At 40.3% G+C, this 10782-nt stretch overlaps 1 protein-coding gene across 1 annotated transcript; it reads left to right on the top strand.

Annotated features, from left to right (window-relative positions):
* Nucleotides 1-701: 701 nt before the first annotated feature.
* Nucleotides 702-10006, top strand: GJA1 (gap junction protein alpha 1). Its single transcript, XM_033055720.1, has 2 exons — nt 702-956; nt 6923-10006. The coding sequence occupies exon 2, from the start codon at nt 6939-6941 to the stop codon at nt 8082-8084; it is 1146 nt and encodes a 381-aa protein (XP_032911611.1). The 5' UTR covers nt 702-956; nt 6923-6938; the 3' UTR covers nt 8085-10006.
* Nucleotides 10007-10782: the final 776 nt, after the last annotated feature.

The following is a 10782-nucleotide window of genomic DNA, read 5'->3' as shown; positions in this document are numbered from 1 at the left end:
TTGAAGCATGCTTTAACTCTGTAGAATGTCTTCAAAAATTATCAAGAACATTTCTCACTCTCTGCAGTATGCTTTATTTTCTGAAGTTTCCTGGAAAGAGTTTCCTGGAATGTGCGATCATTTCTTAATTTCTCCCGTGGGACAGACACACGCACTCATGCACACACAAATAATAGTAAAAAAATATGTGATGTGTATCTCCCGTGGAAACAAACACGGTGCTCCTGGTGTGTACTTTCATGTGTGGCACGTAAAGGAAATTGACCTCAGTAAACAAGGCTGTGTTCTCAACGAAAAGGTGGAGAGGGCTTGGGAGAGCTTCCTCTCCCGAGTGGTGGCTAGCGGACAGCAGCCCCTGCATCCAGGAGCTCCACGCAGGTTGCCCATTAATGCCTCACTGCATTTCTGCCTTTCCCTGCAGCGAAACTCCCGGCGCACACCAGGAACCAACTTGTTGCATCTCTCAGCGAGCCCAGATCGGGGCACCGTGCCACCCAGGTGCCCCAGGGACCGGGGGCTGCGGGGCAGCTGCTGACTACCGTGTATTTGTTTTGTTACATCAGCAAGAGCGGGCTTCCATGCTCTCCGACTTTCCCGGGCTGGTTTTTTTTTTTGCTGTGCCTTCAATCCCTGCTCCCTCCTCCTCCCCCAGCTCCGCGCTCTCCGCCCGCAGCGCGCCCCTCCTCCCGGGCTGCCTCCCCTCCCTCTCCCCTCCTCTCGCACAGTCAGAGGCTAGAAAACTTGTTAAAAGCTCTCCCAGCGTTCCAAGTTAGAAAAAACTTTTACGAGGTATCAGCACTTTTCTTTCATTAGTGGGGAAGGAAGGATGAAAAATACAAAACTGCAGTAGACTTTTAAAGTTTAAATAGACAGGTCTGAGTGCCTGAGTGCTCTTCCATTTTAGTTTAACCCTCCAAAGAAGTACTCTGATCCATTTTCACTGCTGATCAGCAAGGGTAAGTTGGAAGTTTTCCTTTTTGAAGATTTTGTGTATCTTTTTTTTTTTTTTTTCCCCTCTGGAAACACTTCTTCTCTTCTCTTTTCTTTTTTTTTTTTTTTCTTTTTTTTCCCTTTTTTTTTCCCCCTAAGAATTCTGTTATTGCGTTGAGGGCTGAACTTGTTGAAAAACACACATCTCTAAGCGTAGATTCTCTTAAAGTGCTAAGTTCCAGCTGGGAGGAATTCTTTGCTTTCTTTTGTCACATTTCTATACATTTCTAGAAGTGCTACACTTTTACAACTTGTAACCTTGTTCAGCCGAAGGAGGAGCTGAGCCGAAGTTGAGAGCGAGCTGCAGATTTGTTGCTGCTGAGAGGGATCTCTCCCCTCCGCAGCCTTTGGGCAAACTCAGCCCCTTTAAAGAAAAAGCCGAGGTGCGCTTCACTCTCCTCTGCCGTACCAAAATTGCATCAGAAGTTAGTAACAAGGAGACCTTGCTTTGGATGCGTCCCATTCCTTCCTCACACGCTTTGCTTTCATATGGAAATCCTGATTGATGCCTGATAGTTTGAGCAGAGCAAGCTTCTTAATTAGATGCCTTGTTAAATGCTGCAGCTACTGAAGTGGTGACTTTCACGTGGTCTTCCTGATAAGTTTTTTCCCCCTTTTCTTTTAAAATAGATGTGATACAATCCAGACACGGGTTATGGTTTTTTAACCTGGTTTGTATATAGTTACTCTGTTTTAGCAACCTCAGTGAGGGATTTTAGAGAAGGAATGTGGGATATCATGATATGCCTTACCACGTTGGCAATGTCTGTGAAAGTCTTGGGTAGATATAAATGAAAGTTGTCTAGGAAGGACTGTACATAATCCCCATATGACACATTCCCTGTATAATACCTTGAAGACCTAATTGTCAAAATGCAGAGGAAAAAATACTTGAACAGGATCTCTTGGAGAACTAAAAACCTTTTCATGTTGTGAGACTTGGAGTGATTTCTTGTAGCAGTTGTTGCCTGCTGCTCACCAGTAGTCAAAAAGCAGCATGAGGAAGGAGAAAAAAGATCCTTCAGCTGAAAGACAGACAAAACAGAGTCTATCTTATCGAGTAACACACGGACAAGAATATTGTGTGCTTATATGTGTCCTCATATTTTGCCTTGAGATAACCAGCAAGCCTCATGAAGCAACATTTTTCCTCTGAGGATTTCCTTTTCATTTTTGTACGTGATACTTATGAGGAAAAGCCTGGTAATGAGCACAGACACCTTTTTCCTGACGTCCCCATGTGTGCAGGCGCGCGCGTGTGTGCATAGGGAGCGAGTTAGAGGACTTTGTGTGAAGCTTTCATCCTGCCATTTTTAACATCTGGACAGCACACTACGCGGCAGAATTTAAGCCTCTAGTCTTTGGGATGTTTACTGAAGTGTTTCCTTCAGAAACTTCAAAGCCAAACACTGGTGCTGACCGACGATACTTAACAAGCATTCGAATGGGGAAAAGGCAAGGAGCAGGCTAGGATCAGGAGAGAGAAGAGAGGGATGGACACAAGGGATTTGTTTTGCGACATAAAGCCGAATGCTTATACACACAGGAGCGCAGACAGATTCAACTCTCTAAAGTTATCTCAGCTCTCTTATTATGCAAGCCCCAGAGATTAATTTTATTTGTCTCTGCAATGAACCAGGGCCAAGGATTCCTGTGGACATGGGGAAGGTTAGGGGACATTGAGCAATGCATCTGTTTCATTAGATATTGCTCTCTTCTCCCAATCTCTGGTATCTCCTTCCTGTGTTACTCACAGAACCTGTCTCATGTAGAGGCACCTTGGCTGTTGTTTGTACCATTTATGTATTTAGACATTCAGATTTCAAGATCCTCAAGCAGGAGCATCAGAGGGCCTGAGGTCCCCTCAGGGAATTCAGCGTTCCTTCCCTTAATTCCAAAGTGAGTCAGGAAAGGGATGAATCTGAGCATTAACACAGAGGATAGACCTAACTTGTACAATTAGAGAATGTTTAAAAAAATGCTTGCAGTTGCTTTTGCAAATATGCTTTAAAATTAAATTAGGTGTGAAGGGTACAAGATGGGAGAGGCAGAGGCTGGGGGGGGTAGATCTGGTAGTGACTGACCACCAGCAGTGCTGGCAGACAAAGGAAAAACCATGGTTGTGACATTTTAAATTCTAGTTACTGCAACCATTTTGTGCGTAACCTTTGTCCGGTGACTTAAATGAACTGTAGCCCATCTGCAGACCTGTATATGAACTACACCTTCCCAAGGGAATGTCTGCAAGGCATTGGCTTATTTTTATAAGACTTTAGAAAGCTAGCCTTCCCTGTTCCAACAGGTCCAAACGCAATGAGTTGTATGTCTCAGCTGCTTTCTCTGCAATGCATGTTGCTTTTGGGAAATGCTCAACTTAATTTGTGTTCAGGGTCCAGAGCATTCTCTTTTGCTGTCTAGGTGCGTGTGAGCACAAATAAAAAGATAGAAAAAGATGGAAACCCAAAGTTTTGGCTTTTTTCCCAATTACTTCAATCCCATTTTAGATCCCACTCTAACCCTTGCTGCTCTTCCATCCCCTAGCATGTGACTTTCTAACACTATAGTCAGACCTAGGACATTACCACAGCACTGATTTTGCATTATTCTTCTTGGAAAATATGAAACAGATGATATGATGAATGCTGTCCATAAAAAATAGCTCTAGAATTTCTTAATTGTGGCTTACAAATCAAATGTCTTATATATGTGGTCATCCCAAACCCATGCAGATGAATGCTGTCAGATCTCCTGCTCCTCTATGTATTCTTTCCCCTGCCTTTACCCACACACAGTAGGACCTGGAAGAAATCCATCTTTTAAGGAGTGCTATATTTTAATGCTAGGCCAGCATTAGTCTGCCTCAGAGAAGGTTATGATCCTGTAAAGTATTAATCAATAGGAACTCATGAAATGCACGTACTCAATATCAACCATATCCTTAAACTCCTGAAGTACTGAATTTGTATCAATTCAATAGGCCAGCCTGTGTCATTCAGCAGACTCATTTAAGGTATTTAGAAGTGCTAAAACAAGCTGAAGTCCAGAACACTAAAGAGCTATTTTTAAAGGTTGTCTGCCAGCCATTTCAAACTACTTACAAAGCTAAGTACCTGTTTGATACAAAACCTCTTTTTATACCTGGTAAACAGATTTGTAATCAGTTAATAAAACTGGTCTTTCAGTGCCCTGAAAGTAAACAAGTTAGATCCGATGAATGAATTTTTCTCTATAACAAAGCAAAGTACTGTGTTTCATAAAGCAATGGAATCCACTTAAGAAAAGGAATAATATATTTGTGCCACCACAAGGTTATCTGATTAACAGTACAATGTTTTGAATTGATGTGGAGTTTTTATCACTGGAAAAGGCTAGCATGTAACTGATCTCTTTTATTTAAAGTTGCTTTTCAGAACTATGTATGAGTAATTCAAGCATGGAATGTTTCCTCCTGGAGTTTATATTGCCAGCGGACACAAATGGAACCTAGCAATTTTGCATGCTGAAGCAAATTAAAAAATAGGTAGTAAATTCTCCAAATATTGCAGGTGTGGGATTAAGTAGGTCAAAACTGAAATAAATCATATTGCATTAATGAACCAGAGAGGAGTGTAATTAGAAAACAAACAACACATAACTGCCTAGAAATAACATATCCTCTGTTTTCTTAATCAGGCTTTCAATCTGAAATAACATTTAGACAGTAAAAAAGTACATTGAGTCTGAGGAAAGTCTGTTAACCCAATAGTTTCTAGTCACTGGAAGCTGACTAATTAAATCAAGAAACTGTTACTTGAAAAAGGCTCCTTCTGTCCACTTGCACATTTAGGACATCGGGCAAATAGCTTGCCTTTAAAACAAACTTCACGTGTTGTATAGTTACAGGCTGTTCTCTGTTTTAACAATCCCTGCCTGAGGAGGAACGTGGTCACATTTCATTCCAGTCTTTCCAGGGACCTCCACACTTCTCTGCCTGACTCCTTCTATGTCGCTCCAGCCCAAAAAGACAAACTCACTTTTTCTGGAAGGGATGAAATCTGAGGGGATGTGTCAGAGACAAACGTGCTCTGTGTGCTCCTCTGGGCAGAGGCTTCCAGTTTTAAAAACTTTAAAGCAGGCCTGATCCTTTGATGGGGCTTCATTCATGAGAAGAGCTAATTACATGAGGAAGGGTCAACAGGCTGCAGTGCCTGCACTTGAGAACCAGCTGTTTAGGCAGACGGAGGAAACGGCCCTGGGATATTTTTCAGGGGTTCAAAGATAATGGACATCTCAGAGCTATCAGAACGAGTACTTTAAATACTCATCTCCCATTACTCTCTCAGATTCGGTGGCAGGAATGGTGTGTTTTTATTTGGCATCTATTGTTACATTTGAGTTTTCCAGCTTTATAATCTTGTGTTCCCAGTGACTCACTGCTCTTGAAAGCAAGTCTCCTTGGTGCTAAAATTTCCTATTTTATGAATTATCCAAAAAGCGCTTGTTCTATAAATGACCTTCACTAGGGAATATATCCATGATGCAGTTGGAAGGAAATAATTTGGACATTATCAAAACTGTTAATACCAGGAAGGGATTACTCAGCATCCATGGAACAAATATCTATCCCCAGCAGCATTCACTTTAAAAGGACAACTTCATTATTATTTTTCCTTTTTAAGTTCCTGATTTCATGTGATTTCAGGCTTTTTTCATGTCGGGCAAGTTAAAATGTAAGTTTTTATAAGATTGCCGTTCTCCAGTGGATAAAAATCTATAGTGAAATTTGTTTTCCCTAGGAATCTAGAACATCAAGCAAAGAATTTCATTTCTTTCATCCTGTGTATTTCCAGATATCCTGAGAAGCTGCCTGTGTCCTAGAAACGCGTGCTTTAAAACTCAAGTCAGGAAACTTTAAACTTGCAGTGTTCAACACTTGGAATGCAAACTGCAAGCCAGGAGTCACCTTACAAACAGAACATATTTACGTTTTTTATTTTCCTTTCTAAAACTTTTCCTTTCAAAACAAAGAAGGAATTTAAATACAAAAAGATGCAAATACAAACCTGAAACTCCAGTGAATTAAGCAAATCACAGATAAACAGGAAACCAGTTCCTCCAATATGGTAACATGATCTTAGCTGTGTTTCATGTATTTAATATTTTTCATTCCTTCATAAAATTATAGGTAAAGAATGTTTTCTTTGATCTTTGTGAGGTAAATACTAATGTGTAAGCTTAATTTAGACAGCAAACACTTTTTCTGTAGTTGAATAGAGCGTGAACTTGGCATCATTAGGAACTATACTCTTAGAAGTATTTCATGCTATGACATGATAAGCAGGAGCTCAGTTTAATATTACTGAGTAGGAAAAACTGTGTATTTTGCAAAGGTAGAATTTTAGCTATGTGACCCTAATATTAACTTAAGGTAACCTATTGTATTAAGTTGTACTGTGGTTTGCTTTTTTAGTATCTGAAAGAGTGAAATTAAAATTGCATCAAATGATCAATCCACACTGAAATGTAGAAACCTTTCATATATTCCTAGCATATTTAGGCAGTGCTACTACTTAGTTCCACACCTTGCTTCAGCTGTGTGTCACAGCTCTTTTTCACCTGAGGCAGGTATCAGTCATTGAACTGAGGCTGCCATCAAGGAAGCTGTGCCAACCACAGTGGTCATTGAGGGTTATGGACTTCCTGAAAACTGGAGTGAAATTAGGAACTTTTTCGATTGTTCTCTGAGACATTATATATTACTTTTTCTTTTCAGTTTCCCCGATTTCCCACTTCACCTGCAGACTAACTAAAACTCCAGTTTCTCTTCAGATTGTATAAAATACCTTAATTACAACAAAGCTGACACCACTGCTCAGATTAGTGATTTAGTGCATCAAAGGTATTAAAACTCTGACCTAACCTTTGCTATTTTTTCCTTTGTGTCCTTATTTAGCCAGCATCCTGTGAAGATGGGTGATTGGAGTGCCTTGGGAAAACTTCTTGACAAAGTTCAAGCCTATTCTACTGCAGGAGGGAAAGTGTGGCTGTCTGTCCTCTTCATTTTTCGAATCTTGCTATTGGGAACAGCAGTCGAATCTGCCTGGGGAGATGAGCAGTCTGCATTCCGGTGTAACACTCAACAACCTGGTTGTGAGAACGTCTGCTATGACAAGTCTTTTCCTATCTCCCATGTACGCTTTTGGGTTCTGCAGATCATATTTGTGTCTGTACCTACCCTTTTGTACCTGGCACATGTGTTCTACGTAATGAGGAAAGAAGAGAAGCTGAACAAAAGAGAGGAAGAGCTTAAGGTAGTTGCAAATGATGGTGTGAATGTGGATATGCATCTCAAGCAAATAGAAATTAAGAAATTCAAGTATGGTATCGAAGAGCATGGCAAAGTGAAGATGCGTGGGGGACTGCTCCGTACTTATATCATTAGCATCCTGTTTAAATCTGTCTTCGAGGTGGCTTTCCTGCTGATTCAGTGGTACATTTATGGGTTTAGCCTGAATGCCATCTACACCTGTGAGCGAGACCCATGCCCACACAGAGTGGACTGCTTCCTCTCCCGTCCAACTGAGAAAACCATCTTCATCCTCTTCATGCTGGTGGTGTCCTTGGTGTCTCTTGCCTTGAACATCATTGAGCTTTTCTACGTGTTCTTCAAGGGTGTCAAGGATCGTGTGAAAGGGAAAACAGACCCCTACTCCCACAGTGGTGCCATGAGCCCTTCCAAGGACTGTGGCTCCCCCAAATATGCTTATTACAATGGCTGCTCGTCACCAACCGCCCCCCTGTCTCCCATGTCTCCCCCAGGCTACAAGCTTGTTACTGGAGACAGGAACAATTCCTCCTGTCGTAACTACAATAAGCAAGCCAGCGAGCAAAACTGGGCCAACTACAGTGCGGAGCAGAACAGAATGGGGCAGGCTGGCAGCACCATCTCCAACTCGCACGCCCAGCCCTTCGACTTCTCCGATGAACACCAGAACACGAAAAAACTGGCGTCGGGACATGAGCTGCAGCCCCTCACCATTGTGGACCAGAGGCCCCCCAGCAGAGCCAGCAGCCGAGCCAGCAGCAGGCCTCGACCTGACGACCTGGAGATCTAAGCTTCTTGATGCAGTACTTGCTCAACTACGAAATGACGTGCATTGGAAGATGCCGTCAGTGCTGATCTTGTTCCAGTGGAGGTGGTACTTAACAGTCTCAAGCAGGAGATTTTAACAATCATTAAAAAAAAAAAAAAAAAAAGCAAAACAAACAAGTGAACAAACTTTTAAAACATTTGCTGGTTCTTTGGGGGGTGTGGGGTTGGTGTGGGGTGGTACAGTACACATTGATATTTAATGTAGCTGGTTTAAAGAATTTAAATACTAAAAAACAGGAAAAAAGGTAGTACTAAGGTAAAGGGCTGTTTTTCTAGAAAGGCTGTAAATATCTGAGTGTATGTGTATGTGTGTACTATCATGTTTGTTTCTAAAGAATCTTCTGTAATACTAAAACCCAATAATAACTGAACTCACATTTGTCAGGGTGAAGTGCTACCTGAAGATGAAAACACTTTTTCCTATTCAACAAGCAAAAAAGTCCAGGATTGCCTCTGATCATTTCCCTGTCAAGAACATTCCATTCTTAGAAAGTGCACTTTGAAGGTAAACTTTCCTACATGGTCCTCCGAGTTGTTGGAAGGCTCCTGTGAGGACAATTTACAGTCTTTGAGTCGTTCAATTCAAATTTCAGGCATGGCCCACCAAGAAATAGTTTGGTCACCTGCTCTTCCAGCCCTTCATGCAGGTGTATTTTGTGATGTGCGTAGATGGGATGGCTCCACACACGTGGAACCAGCAACGACACAGTCTTGCCCACAGTGATACCTGTGTCCTGATACCTATATAGAGTCTCTTTAGTATTATATAAAACACAGTTTGCTGCCACTTGCAGATTTAAGCATCAAGACAAGCAAGCAACTGACTTTAGTGAATTTTATCACACCTTTATGTGTACTAAGGGTGTACGTATGTGTGTGGATGTGGAGGCAAAAGTATACACAAAACACCCTCAGAAGCATAGGCTGAGAAATAAACGCACACAGGTTACTTACAGTTGACACTTTCTCATGGATGTTGTGAAGATGTGGGCCACTATGGTGTTTACATTCTCTGGTTCCTTCAATGTAAGTGAAGCACACGTTGTTATATTTTTTTAATTCTATAAAATCTTTTCCATGTATCCTAAATGGATGCTCTTTTAAAAATAAAAAAAATCTAAAGGGCCTAATCCTGGATGTCTTGCTCTGGAAAATCTCTCTTTAAAGCTGTTGGGAGTTTTGCCTCAACAAATCTGCAGGATCAAGCCCAAGATGTAGCGAACCATGTTCTTGCTGGCATGAATGATTTTCTTTTTTTAGAAGATAGGGGTGGGAAAGACCCATTAGGTCATCTAGTCATTCTCCCTGATAGGTAATAATGATGCTTGAATGATAGAAGATGTAGTACTGTAAGCAAGCTTTAGTCTTTTATGTGAGAAACTTAGAAGAAGTGCTTTGTGCTGGATTAATAATAAAATATGCCTAAATGGCTTTTGCAGTAACTGGTATTTTTCTTGTTCTAAATATTCACATTTACTGAACTGCAATGTCCACTGAGTTTGACAGTTAGGTCTTTCTAGATGGCTCTAGCAACTTTAGTGTTTACAGTTAGATTATGTTTGAAATGCAAGTGAAGTTGAAAGGATTTTTAAAGAGTACAGCTCTAACTAATTTATTTGAAATATATGCTAAAGAAATCTACCAGTTTCTTCAAATGCATTGCCTCTTAGCTGAACACAAATTGACCAAGGAAATGCATAACTTGGTTTCATTTTGCAGCAACACAGATAAATTGTTTCATTTAATACATTATATTAATTTGTTTGACATTCCATGTTAAACTACTGTTGTCTTCAACTTCATTGCATGTATGCGACCATAGTTTGTCAGATCATGTTGTCTGGAGGACATTAGTCAATAAAGTTTTAATTTAGTATAAATACATTTTCTAATTGTCTTTTACTGTTTCATATGTCCATATGTATCTTTAGTTTCAGTCTGATAATCCAAACTCATTCCTCCCTTTTTCTTTTTTTCCCCAGTCACTCTCCATTTCAGAAGCATCCTTTATTTAATCCATCTGGATTTGCTTTGAACTGAAATTCCACAGGGCCACATTCAGACACCCTCACAACAACTGGAAAAACAAGCATTGTCTCTGCCACTCCTGAAACAAAGTAATGTTCAGCATGAACAAATCTTGCCATGAGTCACAGAAAATGTATATTTATTTGCAAACTATTATAAAAACTATTATAAAAACTATTATAAAAAAAGACAGTACTAAAATATTGCCACATATTTTTTCAAGCAATTTTTATATATGGCTTAGATTTAACATTACGAAATAATTGCATCTATTTTACATTTCCCCATGTCATCAGATTGCTCAAGTGAGAGTCAGTTTCAATTTCTGAAATTAAAACCTCATTTCTTCAAACTCAATAGGAGAAAGGCACTGATTTTGATAAAACTGGGATTTTGCATATTGCCTCTCCTTCCTCACCCTTTATTCCCCCATCACTAATAAAGTCATACAGTGCTTGGCTTTTCAGGATTGGACTCTAGATGTAAGGTGGTTCAACTCCTCTTTTGATTTGAAAAATCAAAATATAATGCTCATGTGATTATCATAAAAGTTTTTACTTCCAAATTTGATTGTTATTTTAAGTCTAAATCCTTCCCCTTCTTATTAATAAAGATGGGGGAAAAGCAGGGCA

This window comes from Catharus ustulatus, chromosome 3 (genome assembly GCF_009819885.2).
Source record: "Catharus ustulatus isolate bCatUst1 chromosome 3, bCatUst1.pri.v2, whole genome shotgun sequence".
NCBI lineage: Eukaryota > Metazoa > Chordata > Aves > Passeriformes > Turdidae > Catharus > Catharus ustulatus.
The sequence above is the reverse complement of the archived record's forward strand: the minus strand, read 5'-3'. Positions and strand labels throughout refer to the sequence as shown.

Bases quoted from the DNA above. Each gene is read 5' to 3' on its own strand.
- GJA1 (XM_033055720.1), top strand. From the start codon at position 6,939: ATGGGTGATTGGAGTGCCTTGGGAAAACTTCTTGACAAAGTTCAAGCC.